General features: G+C 37.1%; 1 protein-coding gene across 1 annotated transcript; it reads left to right on the forward strand.

Annotated features, from left to right (window-relative positions):
• Window positions 1-19,049: 19,049 nt before the first annotated feature.
• On the forward strand, window positions 19,050-22,840 carry LOC123310414. Its single transcript, XM_044893882.1, has 3 exons — window positions 19,050-20,106; window positions 21,766-22,763; window positions 22,830-22,840. Exons 1-3 carry the CDS (start codon window positions 19,283-19,285, stop codon window positions 22,838-22,840), a joined length of 1,833 nt encoding a protein of 610 aa, XP_044749817.1. The 5' UTR covers window positions 19,050-19,282.
• The last annotated feature ends 1,046 nt before the right edge of the window (window positions 22,841-23,886 follow it).

Consider the following 23,886-nt stretch of genomic DNA (forward strand, 5'->3'; position numbering starts at 1 on the left):
CTGGTCACGGCAAACTCAACATTAATTAGTTGTTAAACAAACCGAAAAAAAGCTACACAATCTTATAAGTTTGTTCCTTCACTCAAGAAGAAACAAAGAAATCTACAAGGGGGTAATTGTCCCAAGTTATAGGACTGTTCCAAGTCACCCGAAACTACCGGTAATGTGTTTTAAGTTCAATAATGGATTTTCATCCAGTATCGGCCTCATCCATTCAATAAAATCTTATGAAATCAGCGACCTCTGTACAAAAACACATAAGTGAAAAAGCTGAATTGATATCACAATACATATTCAGCAACCTCTACCCAAAATTATACTTCAAAGAACTAGCTTTAATTCAGGAAGTCTAACTCTGAGAGAAAGAAAATGAAATCATTAGATTCGAACTTTGCCTACTTGGCCCACTAATTTTGAATTAAGACTGTACAAAATATATGGAAATCTAATTATAAGCTCAAGTTGCAATGTTTTCCTTCCATTGGTATCGTTCAGGTTAATTTTTGAGAGAGCCAAAACGACAAGTTAACATCAAAGGAATGTTTCATTACATTAAGGATTTGATTAGGAGGACGAAAAAAGCGAGAAAATGAGTTTCATTATATTTTCTTTGATATCCTCTCCAGCAAGTTGCTCGTTATCCGGTTCTCAAAACGATAAAGTTTGTCACCGATCTCACTTGAGAAAATTACGTTGAATTTTCCCAAAGAAAACTCGAGAGTAGGTTTACATCTTAGCTGTACACCCGCAGTATTGAATAGATGTATAGGTATTTTGGTAGGCATGAAAAATATGACTTTGTACCGTTACAATTCATGATGAAGGATTAACTTTTTCCCTGTTAATATTATACTATTGAAAAATTAAATTTGATGTCTTGATTCTTCTCGAACAAATAAGGTATCCTGTAATTTCTTACTGGAAGTAGCGTTTTCTGAGAACGTTTCAAAGAGAATGCCTAATCTAGGAATAATGAAAACACTCATACCTCTCCTGTGCTAGTACCACACTGTAGATGGATGTTAATGATAATACGGTTAGTCCTGCTAAATATTTATTACCTCTGTAGACATGATATTGTATGATTCCTGCATAACGGAACAGGAAGGCGCATTGCGCATCTCATGTCATAATCAAAGCCGGTGATTTATTTATAAGCAATTCTGGATCTGCAGTCTCCGTTAGATTTCCCTATAGTCCTGGTCTCGTGACACGTTGTCTTGAAATATAGGTTGGCAATCGCTTCATCATTTTATCGGACATGAGGGTCGGTATAAAATTTCTCATCGTTATTTCTAGGAGTTTCAGGAGAAATAACTGTGTGATTGAGACAATAGGAAAAATTAAATTGGTCCTATAAACCATCTTTTTTAACCTGTATCCAAAGTTATAATGTACGTTCCAGAAATAATTATGGGAGATGAAATACACTGCGCAAAAAAATTAACGCACATTATGGAAATCTCAAATTTATTCTACAACTGAAGGTATTCCCAATGATAATTATTTTTATCAGAATTATGCATGCATATGTTATCCACTTTCAACGGTTTTCTTCAATACAGATGTTTTTTCCCAGCAGGAATAAAAAAAGATGATATTATCAGATTTTGAATGTATTGGCTCCATTCTAAAATCAGTTGTTCTCGATCAATTCTAGTGATCAGTAGTTTTTCTTTCGTTTGATTTTCTACACTCGATCGCTATGCAACGCGAAACACGCAATTTGACCCAAGAGGAATGTGCCCAAGCGGTAGTTTTGCGAGAAGAAGGGTGAACATACACAAGAATTGCAGAAAGGTTTGGAGTTTCCCATACAAGTGTGTCCAGAATGTTGCAGCGATTCAGGGAGACAGGTATGAATGTCCGAAGACCAGGACAGGGTAGACCACGGGTAACAACTGCCATTCAAGAACGTTACTTGAGAGTTTCTTCGTTGAGACAACGGTTTGCAACCGCTCGCCTCCTTCAAATTCAGCTTGAGCAAACTCATGAGGTGCAAATTAGCACTCAGACAATAAGAAATCGGCTCAGAGAATATGATTTGAGGCCTCGTGTCGCGGCAGGAGGCCCAGCTCTTACCCCAGCCCATCGAAGGGCGCGTTCGGATTTTGCGAGAAAGCATATCCATTGGGATGAGGCCGATTGGGAAAGAGTTCTCTTCACAGATGAGCCTAGATTCTGCCTCTACCATTGTGATCGACGTTCCCTTGTATACAGACGTTCAAATGGAAGATATGCTCAGTGCAATTTCCTGAATACTACTGGTTTCGGGGGAGGATCGATTATGGTATGGGGTGGAATATCTTTAACTGCTCGCACAGACGTAGTGGTCGTTGATAATGGAGCTATGAATGCTGATAAGTATATAAAGAACATTCGTGAAGAGCATGTAGTGCCATTTGCCCCATACATTGGTGAAAATTTCATTTTTATGGACGATAATTCCAGACCCCATCGTGCGCGCATCGTTCAGGAGTACCTTGAAGAGGTTGAAGTCTCTCGAATGGAATGGCCAGCAAGAAGTCCAGATCTCAATCCTATTGAGCAGGTTTGAGACAACCTCAATAGAAGGCTGAGAAGTTCAGAAAATCATCCGGCTACTCTTAATGACTTAGGAATCCAACTCGGAGAAATCTGGGAAGGATTAGATCAGAACATTTTAAGATCACTCATTTTTTGTATGAACCGTCGTTGCCGAGCTGTAATTAACGCAAGGGGTGGAAATACCAAGTATTAAATGACTTATCAGCCTTTCAGTATTTTGAAAATTGTTCATTTCTCTTCTTTCACCTAGGATTCGGTGAAATCCTGAATTTTTCTTCCATTTAATGTGTCTTGTTTCGTTCAAAACCTTCCCGAGAGAACAAAAAATAAGTTATAAAGTCAATGTAGAGTTAACTTTCATTAAAATTGAGATTTTCAGAATGTGCGTTAATTTTTTTGCTTGTGTATTTGAGGTGGTTCAAGTCTCCTACCTGAGCAAGTCTCCCAGACTCCCCCTACCTAAATATTTCGACGTCAGATGTGTTTAAACATTGCATGAGCATTCAAACACATAAATACACAACTGAAATATTCAGTTTTTTACTATTTGAGATATGATTAGGGAGTTATATGGAAATATTTTGTTGCAGACGTTATATTCTACAGTTATAGACCCTTCTGATCTAGTTGCTCCAATGGAAAATGGACAATTTGGCAGATCATCTATCGTACAAATCGTTCCATACTTGCATCGCCTCAAAAGAGAGGCTATTTTGTAGATGGATTTTGAAAATTGCATGAGAAGTGGAAAAAAGGATCTGGTTTGAGGATATTCAAATTTTTTGAAAAAGAATTCTTAATGCTATGTTCATCATGAATTTGTTGCCTTCCAAAAAGACAGAGCGATCGCATATGAGTTCGGTTATATGTTTATACGATAATACGATAAATACTTCACCGAAAAACTCTATCGTTTTGTCATGATATTCGGGACGGGTTATATCCTTTCAGGGGGGCCAAATGGAAAGTTCCGTAATGCGTGGGTTGTGATGGGACCTTTTGTTGTTGAATTCCCACATCTAATTCAGCGACCTCAGTATGTGTCCCCTTTAAGCGAGGATTTCCGGGAATTTCCAGGTCCCACAGTATGTTTCCTGATGCGAGATGCAATATAACTCCAACTTCTGACGACAAGCCGGAAGATTTTTCCGCCATTGCCATTTTCGCTCTACCACAACGCGATCATTTACACCGGAGTTAGGAAAAGTTGGGTCATTAGGTTGGCAAGATTTTTATCAGGGTAATAACGGTTGAACTTCGCCGCACCTACAAGGAATGCACGATGTGTGATTGCTCTTGAAATTATTTGCTAATTAAAGCTGAAAACAGAGGTTTGAATCACGTTCATTTTCCATAGTTTTTCCATGAGCAGTTTTGAGACATCAAATTATGTCGATCGAAAAATAGACGACCAAATTATTTCTGATTGAAAAATTAGATTTTCTCTGCAATTATCTTCAAGATACGTTTCGAAAACTTCATAAACTCAAAATTGAGTTTCCAAAAGAAGCAAACTTTTATTTCTCAGAGTCGATTTAACATTTAAAAATAAGTAGTTGGTTGAGAAAAACAGTAAACTCATTGGCACCTAGTTTAAAAAGAAAATTTCAAAAAAACTAAGGGTCAGTCTATGACTCGTACAAATATTTGAGCAGTAGATCCTTGAGGTTAAAAGAAACACTTTTTACCCTTACTATTTTTCCTGATCGGCTCTGTTTAAAAGATACAGGCTGCTGAAAAACCTAAAAAAATGTTATTTTCAGTTATATCTCCCAAACGGTTTTATCGAATGAAATGAATTTCGGAATATAGTTTTTCATTCATTTGATGAATCCTTTTCGAACACAAGATATCATCCACGTCTTCCAGTTTTCTCATTATGACCATTAGGTACCACAAAAATACTAAAAATTCAAAGAACCCAACCCTTGAAACTAAGTTGGACGCTATCTAATGAATATTGGAATGTTTAGTAAAATAAAAGTATTCCTCATATTTTCTTGTATAATGCGTTGTTTCCGAGTAATTTGATGTTAAAAAATTGAAAAGTATCAGAATCTGTGATATTTGAAAAATTGGCTACTTTGGCTGAATACAACTCTGTTTGAACATCCACAAATGTGTAGTGTCCCAGATTTAGCTTATTATTCTAATAAGCTTTGGTTAAACCAATTCACAAGAAGGGAAATAAAAACATCTATGATAACTATCGCCCTATATCAATATTATCTAATATCAACAAGATTTTCGAGAGAATAATTTTTGATAAGGTCTTACATTTTTTTGAAAAAAATAACATCTTGGTTAAGCAACAATGTGGTTTCAGGCAGGGAAAATCCACAATAAATGCAATGTATCAGGCACTAAATTCCATCATAAAATCATTGAACAAAAATCAAGTGACAGCAGCTCTTTGCCTTGATTTGACAAAAGCATTTGACAGTGTGAATCATAACATCCTATTAGAAAAAATGGAAAAATATGGAATAAGAGGAGTTGCACTAGATCTCTTCAGATCATATTTAACAAGAAGAACTCAAAGAACCACAGAGAGAGGAAGAAATGGCAAACAGGTAATATCAGATCCCTTACATGTTGAGAGAGGTGTACCACAAGGCTCAATATTGGGTCCTCTACTCTACATAATCTATACCAATGATTTAATTCATGTAACATCCAATGATATGGTTATGTTTGCTGATGATGTATCAATGATTTTGTCTCGTAAGACTCTGACTGAATGCAAGGATCAGCTTGAATGTGACTTGGAAAATCTTGAAAAGTGGTTCAAAAGTAACGAATTGGTAATAAACATCGATAAAACAAAATTGCTCGTCTTTAGGGAAAGAAATAAAGATGCCATAAGCTTGACATATCATGGTAAAACAATCAAGACAGAGGATGCAGTACCTTTCCTGGGGATATATATCGATGGGGACCTGAGTTGGAAAACACAAATTGAAAATCTGTCTACAGGCATTGCAGGATATTGCTATGCTTTGAGGATATTGACCAATACAATTAGTGAAGAGACGGCCCTGACAGCTTATTATGCCTACGTTCAATCCAAACTCAGGTACGGAATAATTTTCTGGGGTAATTCTGTTGAGGCTGAGAGAATATTCAAAATGCAAAAGAGATGCTTGAGAACTATCTTCAAAATGAAATACAATGAGAGCTGTAGAAATATATTTATTGGTAATAACTTATTGACATTGTACAGTCTCTTTATTTATGAATGTGTAATGTATGTAAGCAACAACTTCAATGATTTTAAAGAATTACTGTTAAGTCATGAATACAATACCAGAGGAAAAAATTATCTCAGTAGAGAAAAAACAAATTTTAGTTATATACAAAGGAATGCTGTATATTTTATAATCACAGTATGGAATAAATTTCCTCAAAATTTTAAATGCTTGCCTATTGCAATTCAAAAAAAAAGATTAAAAATATTTTTGGCTAGAAAATGTTATTATAGTGTTGGGGATTTTTTGAATGAGGGAGATTTTGTTTCATTATAGGTTCATATGTATTGACGTGATCTACATCTGTTGATATTTGATCAAATAAAGATTATTATTATTATTATTATTATTATTATTATTATTATTATTAAATAAGAATTTCTCTTCACTTCCCTTAATTGGTGTTGACCAATAAAGCGAACTCTGTTCGCTTGTCATCAAGATGTAATTGATTCCTCAATATTTCATCCATCTCGAGCAAGAGAAGCAATTAGTTCAACGCCTACCACGATATCTACGAACGTAATAATAAATAAGGTGAAATGGAGTAATTCAATTAATTCTTTACCATAAGTAATGACTTTTTTATCGGTGCAATTTGTATAAATAAATGATTCGATTGCGTCTTTCTGTCTAGAATGGGACCGAAAAATAACCACAACAGAATGGATGGAACTAATAGAATCACTAATGTATCTTCCCAGGAACGCCTTAGGTAAACTTATTGATTTACAAACAACAATTTGTCAATATTGAATGTGTTTCTGAAGATTTATCGTGCGATTTGTCTAATGGATATGTTTCAGGAGAATTGAAACTACAGTATTTTGTTGTTTTTTTTTTCTGAATAGACCAGTAGTTTTAGAAGAGAGCTTTCATTCATGTTCGATTTGGAAAAACTGCTAGGGAAATAATCCAATTATTGTGCGGTCGTTTCGCTGTTATTTATGGTTTTCTTTTGTTTTTTTTTGTCACTATGAGAATTTGGTCATTCCTTTTTATCTGTCAATACTCAATTGAGTTGGATAGATAAGACTAACACTCCTTCGATCTATGATTTAGGGTAGAATTCTTATAATAACAACTTAAATCTGTATGTATGTACCATATATTAGATATGAATAAGTGAACAAGTGAAGAGCTAAAGAGTGGTACCTACTGGGGAGAACATAGGAAATGCACCCTTGTCAAAGGGTTGCCCAGATATACAGGGTCAGTCTTTGACTCGTACAAATATTTTAACAGTATATTCTTAAGGTCAAAAGAAACCCTTTTTTCTATACCGTTTCTCCGATTCGGCCCTGATAAAAAGATAAAGCCATTTTAAGTTTTCATAATGTCACCCCTGGATAAACAAAATTATCTTCAGAATAACTAGCCAAATCTGTGACATACATATCTGTGGATCTCTTCAACAGAGTTGTATTCAGAAAAAGCAGCCAATTTTTCAAATTTCAGAGATAATTTTCTATTTTTGTACATTTTGAACAAATTACTTACTCGAAATTGGCGCATTATACGAGAAAATGTGAGGAATACTTTTATTTTACAAAACGTTCAAATATTCATTAGATATAGCTCCAACTTAGTTTCAAGAGTTGGGTTCTTCAAATTTTTTGTATTTTTATGGTACGCAATGGTCATTATCAGAAAACTGAAAGCCGTGGGGTGATATCTTGTGTATGAAAATGATTCATCAAATAAATGAGAAACTTTGATACGAAATTCATTTCATCCGATAAAACCTTTTGTGAGAACTAAAAATAGCATTTTCACATTTTGGTCTTTCAACAGCCTGTATCTCTTAAACTGAGCCGATTCGGAAAAAATGGTAAATGAAAAAAGTTTTTCTGTCGACCTCAAGAATCTACTGTTATAATATTTGTACGATCAAAGACTCATCCTGTATAATAGAGGGCACACTGAAAGGTTGCATTGCACTGCAACCTCAAGATCTATTATGCCCCCCGTGCTCGTAAGAGCTGCTTTCGTCACTGTGTCGTTTACATTTCGCCATGGAGGGTCATTCAAGTAGGCTACAACAATAACTATGACATAGGTGTTTATTTGAAATATTGATTAATAAATATACTCTTGATAGAGTTACGTTCAATACTACTTGGTACGAACCAAGTTTATCACTGAACTTCAATATGCAGACGACTGTTCACTTATCGCTAGCACCTCGGAGGATCTACAGATAATGTTGGACACCTATAAACATATATACGAAGCTTTAGGACTTAGACTCAATATCGACAAAACCAAAATCCTGGTAAGTCCGCCAGAAAACCTTCAAACAGATCAGCCTGGAGGATGAAACTCTAGAACAGGTCGAGCAGTTCAAATACTTGGGAAGCTTCATAAATACTAGGGCTAACCTTGACACTGAAATACACAACCGTATCAATTCGGCATCACGGGCATTCTGGAAGCTAAAGGATAGAGTGTTTCAAAATCACGACCTCAATCTGAAGCCCAAGACAGCTGTTTACAAAGCAGTGGTCCTTCCAACGCTTCTTTACGGAAGCGAAAGCTGGACGCCCTACAGGCGACATATTAAACAGCTTGAACAAACGCAACAACGTCATCTAAGACAGATAATGCACATCAGATGGTTCCACAAAGTTTCGAATGCAGAAGTCTTGCAACGCGCGAGTTGTACAACAATTGAGACTCAAGTAACGAGGGCCCGACTCAGATGGAGCGGCCACATTCTGAGGATGCAAGACACAAGACTCCCCAAAATAGCGCTGTATGGCGAATTGGCATAGGGAGCTCGGAAACCAGGATGCCAGTATAAGCGGTTTAAGGATACACTACATCAATTCCTGAAATCAGTTAATGCCAATCATAACTGGGAACAACTAGCGTTAGACAGGTCACAGTGGAGGTCTTTGGTACACAGTTATAATGGAGACTCGAGAAGGATACAGCGGCGGCCAGATCTGGTTGTTGACTATCCATGCCCGGAGTGTGGTAGGATATGTAGGTCACGGTTGGGTCTCTACAGTCACAGGAGAGCACACAGTCGCAATTAGCCCTGAAAAATTAGTCTGTTCGCACCTTTTCTGTTTTTCTTTCTTTTTCTTTTCTTTTTGTTTTTTCCCTTTTTTCGTCTTTTTGTAGATCCATTCCCGGCAACGGAATACAGCAATGAATACGGTACGAACCGTATAGCTAGTGCCCTCTATGAGGGTCAGATATGGAAACAAATCCATGGGATGTATCAGCTTTCAAAACATATTCGTATAAAAATCGTAAAAAATGTGTATTTTGTATCGCCCTTTATCTTGAAATCCGAAAGCATTACGAAATTTTTTTAACAAGCAAACCCCAATTACTTTTCAGTCTTCTGCTTATCCTAAAAACGGGGTCACCTTTTTTTTAAACATCCTAGTTTTTTGGACTTGTCTAGGGTAGCTCCACCTCAGGTTAACCATGTACATAATCACCTATGAATAACCCTGTAGGTATTTTCCCAACAACAAAAAAATTCAGAGTCACATCAGTAGGTCAATCCAGGCTTTTCGATTCCACGAACCTGCAGCCTGCAGCTAATATTGGTCACTTCGTTATACCGAACGGACTGAATCTCCAAATCCGTCATAATATCGATTATTGGTTGGTATGTCATGTTCAGCAATAACTAGAGCCGATTTCCAGCATTCCCCTTGTCCTGAGCTGGGAATCGTTGGCTAATCACATATAGCGTACTTGCTGATTACGTACGTCCTGCAACCGCCTCTCTCTGATTACCTTTTAATTGAATCAAGGGACGATTAGTGGTCTGACATACCTATCTCTCTAAATTTTGCATTTGGTACTCCCCATTCGATAAAGGATGATCGGCCGGGATTCGATACTCTTTCGCAAATCGGGAATTAGGTCCAGTTCGATTTCAGGCAATTTTGCTGGTAATGATGGATTCGGAGTTTTCAATAATTGGACAGTAATCATTGCTGTATATTATCTCTCTTATAATACGCGTTTCTAGGGACGAAAAGTTATGGATGTAGGATTTGAACCGCTGCAAAATTTCACACACAGTGTATCATTTTTCATTAATATCTTAATGGTGCCGAATTCTTTTTTTCAGCTGTCCAAATACACTGCGCAGAAAAATTAACGCACATTCTGAAAACCTCAAATTTAATGAAAGTTAACTCTGCATTGACTTTATAACTTATTTTTTATGTTCTCCCGGGAAGGTTTTGAACGAAACAAGACACATTAAATCTTAAGTGAAAGAAGAGAAATGAACAATTTTCAAAATACTGAAATGCTGATGAGTGATTTAATACTTGGTATTTCCACCCCTTGCGTTAATTACAGCTCGGCAACGACGGTTCATACTCAAAATGAGTGATCTTAAAATGTTCTGATCTAATCCTTCCCAGATTTTTCCGAGTTGGATTTCTAAGTCATTAAGAGTAGCTGGATGATTTTCTGAACTTCTCAGCCTTCTATTGAGGTTGTCCCAAACCTGCTCAATCGGATTGAGATCTGGACTTCTTGCTGGCCATTCCATTCGAGAGACTTCAACCTCTTCAAGGTAGGGGAGAGTTCCTTTGAATCGGACGGCCCATGAACCGGACGCTACAGTTTTCTACTACACTCGATAGTAATTTAGCATCCCATTTTCGCAACATCGATCGATATCTCTTGGAAAATGGCCGACCCTGTGGCTCGCGCCTTGTTGCAAAAATGGGATTTACGTAAAGGATGCTACATTACTATTGAGTAGTAGAAAACTGTAGCGTCCGGTTCATGGGCCTTCCGATTCAAAGGAACTCTTCCCTACTCCTGAACGATGCGCACACGATGGGGTCTGGCACTATCGTCCAAAAAAATTTTCACCAATGTATGGGGCAAATGGCACTACATGCTCTTCAAGAATGTTCCTTATATACTTGTCAGCATTCATAGCTCGATTATCAACGACCACTACGTCTGTGCGAGCAGTCAAAGATATTCCACCCAATACCATAATCGATCTTCCCCCGAAACCAGTAGTATTCAGGAAATTGCACTCAGCATATCTTTCATGTGGACGTCTGTATACAAGGGAACGTCGATCACAATGGTAGAGGTAGAATCTAGGCTCATCTGTGAAGAGAACTCTTTCCCAATCGGCCTCTTCCCAATGGATATGCTCTCACGCAAAATCCAAACGCGCCCTTCGATGAGCTGGGGTAAGAGCTGGGCCTCTTGCCGCGACACGAAGCCTTAAATCATATTCTCTGAGGCGATTTCTTATTGTCTGAGTGCTAATTTGCACCTCATGAGTTTACTCAAGCTGAATTTGAAGGAGGCGAGCGGTTGCAAACCGTTGTCTCAACGAAGAAACTCTCAAGTAACGTTCTTGAATGGCAGTTGTTACCCGTGGTCTACCCTGTCCTAGTCTTCGGACATTCATACCTGCCTCCCTGAATCGCTGCAACATTCTGGACACACTTGTATGGAAAACTCCAAACCTTTCTGCAATTCTTGTGTATGTCCACCCTTCTTCTCGCAAAACTACCGCTTGGGCACATTCCTCTTGGGTCAAATTGCGTGTTTCACGTTGCATAGCGATCGAGTGTAGAAAATCAAACGAAAGAAAAACTATTGATAACTAGAATTGATCGAGAACAACTGATTTTAGAATGGAGCCAATACATTCAAAATCTGATAATATCATCTTTTTTTATTCCTGGTGGGAAAAAACCTCTGTATTGAAGAAAACCGTTGAACGTGGATAACATATACATGCATATGTGACTTTGAAATATAAAATATGTAGGTACTTCATACGCTGATACATCTGATGATGAATACCTTGACACAGACAATCGTTGGTCTTTGGAAATTGTTTTCTTTCAATCTTCTTCCTGATAAACTTATGGTCAAGTCTTTCTTGCCCCCAGTTCAACTCTCCCAAGGGTTAGGGAGACATGAGCCAATTTTCGGTTCTTGAAAATACCATCACTCTACTATTATCTATCGTTACCTATTTAGGCTTGATATCTTCACGCAAAAAAATGAGTTGCTATCATTTACTAATATAACTTAAGTGGCTTCAGAGTGAAAAGGGGTTCAACTTCTCCCCATATATCATAGGTAAATTTTTCAACCTGGTGGTTCTTCAACTAATGGAAGCAAATTTTTCCCAAGGCAAAGATACATATTTTTCGAAGACTGATTCTAACCCCAATGAATGAGACGATGACGGAAAAATATAGGGGGAGCGCCAGGAATATTCTTTTCCAGGGCGCCAGTGATGCTAAGCTGGTCCTTATATCGGCAGTAGATAGGGGAGAGTTCCTTTGAATTCCCCATGAACCGGACGCTACAGTTTTCTACTACACTCGATAGTAATTTAGCATCCTTTACGTAAATCCCATTTTTGCAACAAGGCGCGAGCCACAGAGTCAGCCATTTTCCAAGAGATATCGATCGATTTTGCGAAAATGGGATATACGTAAAGGATGCTAAATTACTATCGAGTGTAGTAGAAAACTGTAGCGTCCGGTTCATGGGCTGTCCGATTCAAAGGAACTCTCCCCTACCTAAAATATTTTATTACCTCCATATCGCAAATTGACACTATATGATAACGATGCCTTATCAAATTTTCAAACGAAATTTACGAACATACCAACTATTTTATCTGCACTTTGATAGGTGTATCAATCTAACGAAGTCGAAAATCTAAAAAAAGATTCAAACCAAAAATTATCTGATAAAGTCATACTATTTCTAATCTATTAACAGTTCAGTTATCGTCGAGATAATTTGAGTACGTTTCGTAATTTCTATTGAACTTTGTGATAGTGCGAAATGCACATTTCCCAACATATAACAGTGATTCTCCTTGCTTTCCAAACAAGCACGAATTTCTACAAAATACTGGCAATCCTTCAGGAATCCGTAGGCAGTCACTTTCAAGTTTTCAAACCGCTCGTACACAAACTCGTCGAGAGAAACCACAGCATTACCCTTGTATCCCATTCCTCTTCAGGGATACCTGCGAGCGAAAAGAACAGGGAATACCTTCTGGAAGACGAGCTATATTTGGCAGGTGTCTTCTCCAGAATCAAAAACAGGGGAAACATCAAATTGGACAGATTTGACGCAGTTGTGAGATTCGCCAAAGCGTCTTGGGCTATATGCGATGATAATTTACCTGGAGAAATCTTCGGACAGTTGGTAAATCAGAAGGAAACCTTCGACCTTGACATTCTTGGACATTTCTCCAACGACTGCTTCTTGATATTGGCAAGTAGGTGGAACGCACCAGTGGTTGGACGCCTTGAATACCCTGGTACAACGATAGATTTGGAAATGTGGACAATCCATCCTACATTCCCAATCCTTTCTATCTATCCTCGAACCAAATGGATTTTTGGGAGAGGGTGAAAAATTTTCTGGTCAATCACTTCCACGAAATCTATTTCAACTTGTTCACCAACCCCAAGGACGTCCACTTCGGTGGGAAATATTTCAATTTGGAGATCGATTCGATTGGAGAATTTGCTGCGAAGCAAACTAGTTTGATATTGGTGAACACGCATTTCAGTTTGAATTTTGCTAGACCATTAGTTCCGAACGTGGTAGAAATTGGAGGTATGCATATAGCGGAAGAACACAAATTGCCCCAGGTAAGTGGGAGGCTGAGGATGTGGAAGATAAGATAACGGGATATCGTTCAGGAAGGGTGAGCCTTAACGATTCTTATTCATCCGTTACATTTGGGTGCGTGGCCTATTGGTTGGGATCAATCATTCGATTCGTTAACTCTTTTCGAGATTGCCGAAATACCCATTAAATACATACTAGTTTAGAACTACTAGGTACTACTAAGCAATAATAATTACGAAACATAACATGAGCGTTGAATATAAATTTCTCCTAGAGGATTCCTCACTGAGCTGTAACATAGAATTAAATGCAGTTTATGATAACTAAGAAAGGGTTACCGTTTCTTTTCATTTCAAAAATATACGAGGATATTTTTAAGAATTCTAAGCCTACTATAGAACCAAACAAAATTTCAATGTCAAAATGTTTTATTACTCAACATATATCCTCCTCTTGAATACATTTAGTACAGTGAACCTGCAACGTCTCTAGACCTTTAAAAAAAACTGCTTCTTCTTGCACTGCAAACCAGACCTCCACAGCTTTTATTACCTCATCGTTGCAAGACAATTTACGACATTTTCACCTGTTTCCAGTTGAGGAAAGAGATGATAGTCGGATGGAGCCAAATCTGGTGAATAAGGGGAATGTTATAGTAATTCAAACCCTAAATCACGAATTTTTTGCATGGCAACATGAGATTTGTGTGCAGGGGCGTTGTCCTGCAAAAACAAGGCAACTTTGGATAGCTTTCCGCGTCTTTTCTCTTTAATTTTTTCCCGTAGAGTGGTCAGTAATATCGAATAGTAGCCTCCGAATATTGTTCTACCCTTATCAAAAAAATCAATCATGGTTACTCCATGGCAATCCCAAAAAACTGAAGCAAGAACTTTTCCAGCAGATTTTTGGACACGAAACTTCTTAGGTCTTGGAGAACCAGAGGGTCGCCATTCCATCGATTGTTGCTTTGTTTCTGGATCGTAGAAATGTACCCAAGTCTCATCCATAGTAACAATTCGGTTTAAGAAGTCTACATCGTTTTCAAATCGAGCACATATCGAACGCGATGCTTCTACCCTTGCACGCTTTTGGTCAACATTCAAACATTTGGGGATCAATCTTGCAGAAATTTTTTTCATGTCCAAATTCACGTGAACTACATGAAGAACGCGTTCGTTTGAAATATACAGAGCTTCAGATATCCGCTTCAGCCCAATTCCACGGTCTGATAAAATCATGTCATGAACTCCATCGATATTTTCGAGGACTGACACAGAAACTGGCCTTCTCGATCGGTCATCATCTTCAATGGAAAATTTACCTCTTTTGAAGCTTGCAGTCCAATTTTTCACGGTCGCATACGAAGGACACTGATCACCAAGGGTATTAAGCATATCTTCGTAAATCTTTCGACCTCAAAAATCTACTGCTCAAATATTTGTACGATTCAAAAACTCACCTCGTATTATGTTTTAATGTCAGTGTTAACAGGTTTAATAACTCGAAAACAAAAGAATATGGAGGAATGCAGTTTAACACATATGTAATGTGTTGTTCGAAAAAAGAAAACCGTATTGTGCCTTTCTCTTTCCTTTATCTCACAGAGTTGAAGAGTGCCTACCCTGTACATATATCGAAAAAAAAATCATGTTCTTTTCTTCTTGGGGTATTTCTGATGATATAAGATCAGTATCAGACAGATAAGAAGAATACTTCGAAAACATAATTGCTTCTTGACATTCAAGGTTTATCTATGCCTTATCTTTATCTAACTTATCGGTGAACCCCTCGATTGTTTGCTATTTTTTCAATACAGGTATCATACAAAACTTGAGATTGCTCGTTCTACAGTGGCGTAAGAAACAAGACGAAAGATCCGATTATGAGAATAATTTGAAGAAGCCTCCAATTTCAATTCGAAAAAAACTCAGGTCTTATGTGAAAAATGACAAATGTTCCTGATGAATTATTGATTAAACCAATTTTTGAATGGATCGAGATTCACCTACTCTCCACTAACACTGAAATTTTCCCCAATTTCCTTCGAAAGTTAAAATTTTGACCAAGGATTCATTGTCAGTGAGTCAATTTAGATAATTTGGGAGTATTTTGGGCTCCAAATGAAAAAATTACAGACAATAGAGGTAAGAAAGAGTGCACAAAAACAATTTTTGGTCTCCACTTCATAATTTCCAAAAACTCTACCAGTAAAAATATAATCCAATCTAAATATTGACCTGGACTCATTTTCGGAGGTGACGTGTTTATTATATCCGAATAAACAATCTTAAATTCCAGAAACAATGTTCAAAGTACATTGCTACATAAAGGTTGAGTGAAAAAGATACCAAAGTTCAATTTCTGGAATATGTTTCACATTTACTACGCCACTGTCTATGTACTACTGATATCAAAAAATTTCATCATAGGTGTTTCAGTTGTGAGTCAGTTCAAACGTGTGAAATCAGAAATTTATTTACGTGAATAAACTAATTTCGCGAAATGAAAACGCCTTTGGTATTTTGGTTCCTCACACTGTCGTTGTGTCCAGTGAGATCCTTGAATATAATAGCCTTTTTTATAAATCCCACCTTTAGCCACATACAGGTGTTTCGTCCTTTAATGGAGGAACTGGTGGGGAGAGGCCATAATTTGACAGTGGTGGGAAATTTCAAAATGGGTATTAATGGAACAAACTACAAAGAAATTAACTTGGGTATTCCACACATAATACAAATTTTCGACCTGGACGGCATCAAAACTTTGGCGTGGGAACAGCTCTCCATTCCACTCAGGATGAAAAAAAGATCTTACGAGCACTGTGAAAAAACTTTTTCCAACGAATACGTCAACCGGCTACTCCATAGTGAGGAAAAGTTTGATTTGATAATAACCGAATTTTTCGCTGGTGATTGTACCTTGGTTATGGCTGATAAATTTGAGATTCCAGTTGTTGGTATCTCCTCATCCACAATACTCCCCTGGCACAATGAAAGATTTGGAAATATCGATAACCCAAGCTACATACCAGACACCATCATGTACTCCAACAATAAAATGAATTTCTGGGAAAGGCTCAGAAACTTCCTCTCTGTTCATTTTCACAATTTCTTGTATAATTTCATACTAGAAAACGACGCATATTTGATCGGAAAACATTTCGGTCAAAGGGTCGCCATGAAACCGTTGATAAACAAAGTCTCAAGCCTGCTCTTGGTCAACTCCCATTTCAGCTTGAACCTTCCCAGACCACTGGTTCCCAATGTGATTGAAGTCAGAGGAATCCACATAAAAAAACCGAGGAAATTACCAGAGGTGAGTCAGATTTATCCCGGAACAAACAGAGGGAATAGACGGCAGCACGGTGTGTAAACAGTTGCCATCATCAACCTCTGATTTTCCAAATTAACATTCTTTGTTTAAGTTTGTCGACTGAAAGTTGCCAGTAACTGCTTCGAAAGTTTTTCAATTACGAGTCCATTTGATCAGGTGAAGCTGCAAGTCAAATATTATCTGAATTATTGATATCTGTAGTAGCTGAGGAAGGGGAACAAGTTTTCGCCAGATGGTTTAATCAAATTGCATTCGTATCAAGAACTTTGAATTTTATTAGTGGGATTAAGTTCCACAGAAGGTTACATATCAATTAACACACTTCTACATTAAGCGTGTCTTTGATCCTCGTCAAAGATCTGCTGCCATACACAAGATGTCTGTAAACAAATGGGAAGGACTTGGGGAGATGATTCCTCGATGAAAATAAGCAGGGGTAGTTCCTATAAATTTTTTTCGAAATCGACCTCCCTTCCAAGATACAGCCTTCGGAAGGTGATTATGAATTTAATTTTTTTTTACGGGTTCTGAAAAACTGAGTCATAAAATTATACATAATATGAAGCACTAAGTAGATGTTACTCACACAATTTTTTCAGATTTAATAGCTTTATTATTAAGGTTTGAAAATAACAACCCCTTATGATTTTTCTTCGAAAATTGTTTTCGTGGGATAGATTTTCGAAAAATAAAATTCTCTTATGGTTTCCCATTCAATTCTGGAGAAAAAAGTATGTAGCAAAATTTCGAAACAGTGGATACTTTGCTCGGAATAAATAAAAACTCACAAGCAGTTCTGATCCATGTTCATTTCATCGTATGTGTTCCATAGAATGACTACTTCCCGCTAAAATACTTGCATCAAATCTCTGCCTCATAGACCTTCGTATACTCCTTGTAAGTTTTTATTTATTCCGAGAAAAGTATCGACTGTATCGAAATTTTGCAAGACACTTTTTTTCTCCAGAATTGAATGGAAAACCATAAGAGAATTTTATTTTTCGAAAATCTATCTCACGAACTCACTTCTTGAAGAAAAATTATAAAGGGTTGTTATTTTCAACCCTCAATAATGAACTTATGAAATCTAAAAAAATTGTAAGGGTAACATCTACTTAGTGCTTCATATTATGTATAGTTTTATGACTCAGTGTTTTTTAGAATGCGTAAAAAAAATTAAACTGTCAACTCGTCACCCCCTTTCAAAGGCTATATCTTGGAAGGGTGGTCAATATCGAAAAAAATCAAAGGAACTACCCGAGGGATCATCTCCCTAAATCTTTCGCATTTGTTTATAGACACCCTGAATATCTGAGTTCTAAGCTAGTGAAATCTTAAATCGATAAAAATGATTGGTAAAAATTCTAAGATTCAATTCGTGAAATCTTGAAAATCAAAACGAAGTATTCAGTTGTGAAATGCTTTATTCCCAAAAACCATTCATGCAAGTCCATTTCACTGGTCAATGTGCTAAGCTAATCTAATAGAGAGTCGAGAATTTCTTTGACTTATTTCATGCCTCAACTTTCTTCATACTTCTTGAAACTCATTGTGGATTTTCTCTTCAACATCTGAAACAAAAAATATAATACTTAGGTACTGAAATATTTCTGTGAATAGAAAAACCAAAGACAAAGCAATTTTTCTAAGTACACCATTTTGGGCTAGATTTATTGCATAGAGAGAATCTGTATTCCTGTGATGTGGCAAGAAATTTTCGAACAAGTTTGAAAGTTTTCGAAAAAAATGATATTGAAAATTTTAATTTATTGTCTGAGGAAGGTTCTTAAACGCTACGTTAATTGACATTATTCCTTTACCATTTATTGGGCAGTTTTTTTACGAAAAAACTGCCTATGGCAGTTATTGCAAAACTCAACGAAGAAGCTGTTATGTACAACAAACAATTCACAATAGCTCGCAACATGTATGGATGCCTTTATAGTCATTAACTAAAGCTGCATTCACAATCAATTCGCGGGCCGAAGTGCACTTCGGCACGAAATTTACCATTCGCAATAATCTTGGAACCATATACTCAAATGAATCAAAAATGTAACTGATCAAAACATAAGCATCAGCATCATCTATAGCCGGCACGAAATTCCTTGCCGAAGTGATAGTTTGCGACTTGCAAGAAATTTGGTCTTGAATTTCATTGTGAATGGTAACGGAGAACGCCATCTGCTAAGCTTCCGTGCCGAAGTGCACTTCGGCCCGTGAATTGATTGTGAATGTAGCTTAACTCAAACCGTTAGCGACATCTTAACAGTTATTTCCGAACCAGGACTGGGACGGCCTGACAATATTCCAAACAAGTTTTTCACAGTACCTCGACGTCTAGTGAACTTGAAATTAAATCTGGAATATTCTTTTTACGTAATTCAAGTGTGAGTTCGACGTACGATTCAAGGACGTGACACCGCCCTGATTCGGTTTGATCCTCTTCTTAAGATTATCTACGATGAAACTGTTGTTTTTCTAGTTAATTTCGAGTCCGAGGAAGCTGTGCGTAAAGTGACATAACCGAAATGATTCTAGTTTCACTATGGGCGACTCTCGTCTTATCAGTAACGCAAGTTTCGTGTTTAAGAATTCTGACGGTATTCCCTCATGAAGGCAGGAGTCATCTGTATGTTTTTGCACCTGTTATACACGAGTTACTCGGTAGGGGACATCATATTACAGTGATCACGAGGCATACCCTAGGTTTTAAATCCAATAATTTAGTCGAAGTTATCCTGGAAGGAAAATTTAAAGGAGTGAATGATTATAGCTTGGATATGTTCGATAAACCAGGGCTAGTTCTTGCTTTCGGAAGCGCCGTAGTTCTTACCTCAATGGGTATAGATAGCTGTCATTCAATATACACGAATCCTCAAGTGCAGAACTTGATGAAGTCAGATGAAAAATTCGATCTGATCATAGCAGAAATGTTCAATAACGAATGTTACTTAGGCTTTGCCGATAAATTCAAAGCCCCTGTTATAGGCTTCTCATCCACGACGTTGATGTCCTGGCACGCAGCTAGATTTGGCCAGCCTACCAACCCCTCCTACATACCAAATAATCATTTTAGGTCTGGAGGAAAGATGGGTTTTTTCAGTAGACTCGAGAATTTCCTCGGAACTTCTTGGTATTCTTTGGTCCATCTCTTCCAAGTGAAATATAATGAAAAGGTATACGGGAAATATTACGGAGGGCAGATTGATTCTTTCGACGACTTGATCAAAAATAGTAGTTTGTTGCTCGTCAATTCGCATTTCTCGTTGCATCAACCGATTCCTTTTGTGCCTGGAGTAGTTGAGATTGGGGGAGTCCATATAGGTGCACCGAAGAAAATACCTGAGGTAATGTATATTCATCTCTTATCCTCATTTGAAATCTACAAAAGTCTACTGCAATTATCCTGATATCTTTAGTTCATTCACTTTCTAATAAACAGTCGGTTGGCCATGAATTATTCTTCTCGGGGTTGAGGAATGAGGTTTACACACATGAAATGTCGTTACTATCAAAAAGAAGCAGTAGCAAGTGTGTTATATTGTCTTCTTGATTGCCACAACTAGTTGCCCCACTCCCATTCATTTAAGCTACTTTACGCCGAAAGTGCTTACCAAAGAGCAATGGAAAAGTATCAGGAAGGGTTATTTTCAATTGAAATTTGCTAATTTCAATAGTAACCCTGATATTTAGAAATTGACGATTTATCGAACATGTAAGATGTAAGAAAATTCATATTATGTTTCATCTGAATTTGAACAACTTATATTTTAGCTACATATTTCTATAATCAGGAATATTGTGAGGTAAAAAAATGAGGACAAAAAATGTCCTTCTATAAATAGACAGTGGTCACATATGAGGATTTTATCTTCAGAAAAGATCTGCAGTAAACAATAATGTGGAATTACAATTAAAAAAATTAACACTTCATTACTGACACACTACTTTATTATGCGGAAAATATTTTGAAATGTAACAGGGAACGAATGCAAAATTTAATGTGAACAAAATCATGTCAATTCAAGAGGAAAACCGGCATTTAATCTCCTCAAGCATAGCATATTATGTATCAATAAGTTTAGTTTTTTTCATAACAAAAATAAATATGTTTGAAAACAGATTTCTTCTTCTTTCCATGCGAATAACTATACAGGGTTGGTCTTAGACTTTTACATATATTTTAACAATAGATTCTTTAGGTCAAAAAAACTCTTTTTGCTGTACCATTTTTCCGATTCAGCCTACATAAAAAGATATATTGAGCTATATCACCACTGGAAAAACAAAATTTCATTCAGAATAACAAGTTCAATCTATGACACTACACATCTGATGGATTTTTAAACAGAGTTGCTTTCAGCATTCACTAAAAGTACCTAATTTTTCAAATTTCACGGATATTTTTTTGATAGAATATCAAATTACTCAAAAACGGCGCATTTTACGAGAAAATGTAAAGAATGCTTTTATTTTCCAAATAGGTCATGTATTCATTAGTGAGCGTTCAAATAACCTAACCTAACCTACCTTTGAGAGTTGGGTTCTCCCAGACGAAATAGCGCTGATTTGAAAACCCAAACATGATCTAACAAGCGTCATAACCTCAAATTTTCATCCTATACAGTGAGAAATGTGTCAAATTTCCAAGGTCAACCGACTGCTTCTATAAATGTGAAGGGATTATATGGACGTAAATATCCGTAGACTGCGAATTTTTTCTTACACGTTTTCTTTACATCTACTTTGTAACGAGTTTGTAAAAAGTAATAAGGAAGGAATTGTAAGTAGGTACAGTAAATAACGTTGATCAATTGCTTAGTTCTTGTAATAAAAATTAACAAGATTAATCAATCACGTGAAATTTACCGATTGTTCGTAACAATTCAAGCAGTGAAACTATTTCTTTGACTGCAGGAGTAAAGGAGTAAGAATCTTAGATATAACGTGACTATGCACTATGACTGGTGATTGTATCTATTCCAAGGCTACCAGTGGTGAATTATTACAGTTTGCGGGCTATTCCTTCGTCGAGTATGAACGTCTTTATTTCACTCTTGAATATCGCTTATTTTTTCGCCCCTCTTTTCGCTTTTGACATACTGGCAGTGTTCCCTCATCAAGGAAGAAGTCATCAATCAGTTTTCGGACCAATCGTACGCGATTTAGTGGGAAGAGGACATAAATTGACAGTGATAGTTCATTACAGCTACGATGTGAAGAACGAAAACTACAAGGAAATTTTGCTGGGCGACGTGAATGGAACAGGGCATGATTTCTTCGATATGGAAACTCTGGAGGTTCCAGTTATCATATCTCAACTGATACATCCATTTCTACTCACAGATCTTGGATTAGAATCATGCTCAACGATGTTGTCCAACGCTGAAGTTCGCGAATTGGTCGAATCGGATAAGAGGTTCGATTTGATTTTGGCTGAGTTCTTCAACAGTGAGTGCGTCTTGGGTTTTGTGGGTGCTTTCGAGGCACCCCTGGTCGGGATAACCACCGGAATACTGATGCCATGGCACGGTGATAGGTTGGGAAATCCAGACAATCCCTCCTACATCGCCAGCAGTCATTTGGGCCAGCAGGCTGAAATGGGATTTTGGAATAGGTTGTATAACCTTATAGGGACGCAGTGGTATAAAATCGTGTATTGGTGGAAGCTGACGGACTGTCAGAAGATAGTGGAAGAACATTTTAGAAGAACCTTCAAGCCATTCCAGGAATCGATGAAAGATATCAGCATGCTACTCGTGAATTCTCACTTCTCACTCACTTTTCCAAGACCTCTGGTTCCTGGTATAATTGAAGTTGGTGGAGTTCACATTGAAAAAGCTAAGGCATTGCCTGGAGTAAGTGTTTCTGACAAAACTCAGGTTGAATTGCTGCAAGATGTTGAGGATAGTCTGCTTATGGTGGTTGGTTTCGAGATTAACATTGCCTCGTCAATAATCTTGATAGAAATAAAATGTATGAAACAAGGGGAACTTAAGTATAAAGGATGTAAGTCTTTGACTTGTAGTGTCTTAGATTAAGTGTGTTATTCTCAAGGAAATTTCCATTTTCCAGGGGTTGCATAGCTCATTATGAAAATTAAAAATTGCTAGACCTTTTTATCTGAGCTAAATCTGAAAAAATGTTGAGGAAAAAACGTGATTTTTTGGAATCCAGAATCTTCTATTGTAACGTACAAGTCAAAGATTCGCCCTGTATACATACACAGGGTGCCCGGATTTAACGTTTAATAGTTCAGAGGACAAATAATGAAGAAAACTTATCATCTTAGATCCTAACATGCGAGTGCTAGATCCTCTTCAACAAAACCTCCAAAATCCTATCAATTTGCGATAGTTTTGTCAAAAGTCAAATGAAATTCAATAGGTTCGTGAAGGTTTTTGGATAAGCTGAAACGTCTGGTAATAAAAAACTTACTGCCATCAGTGGTGGAGATAATAGGGAGCTCTTTGATAAAATAATGTATTTCTAATTTTTAAGATAAGTGATCTAATTGAAATTTCAAGCGAAGAAATGAAAAATGTCTTACGGAGTACCATTCTCGAGAAAAAATAAAATTGTAGGGGTCGCAACATATTCTTATGAAAGCGTTGAAATGCCACACCAAAAAAAAATTCTAAATGTACAATTCCGACTTGCAAGTCGGAATTCTGAGATGCAAGTCGGAATTATGAGATACAAGTCGGAATTCCGAGATACAAGTCGGAACTCCGACTTGTAAGTCGGAATTTCGAGATGCAAGGCAGGGGGAGGGCTAAAATAGGTCTAATGACTTTTGTTTTTTTGCATTTGATCCGTGCATGTGTTTTTAGCTTCTTGGAGGAATTTTGGATGAATGAAATGATATTCTATTTTTCTCTTCGGTTGCACCATAGCTAAGCTGTCCCAAAGCTTCGTGCTCACTTGGAGTATTTTTGCACTCCCGAGAATTATGCTCCTGGAACTTTTCAAAACCTTCCTTACTGCTTAGTGATTCGAGCACTTTATCGAAATTCCTACATCCAGTTTCATAATCAAGTTCAAAGTCACTTTAAGTTTCGTTTAGTGTCAGTTTCAGTAGGGTTGAAGAAAAACTTTAAAGATATATTATTATTGTATTATCATATTATCC

Source organism: Coccinella septempunctata, chromosome 3 (genome assembly GCF_907165205.1).
Source record: "Coccinella septempunctata chromosome 3, icCocSept1.1, whole genome shotgun sequence".
Lineage (NCBI taxonomy): Eukaryota > Metazoa > Arthropoda > Insecta > Coleoptera > Coccinellidae > Coccinella > Coccinella septempunctata.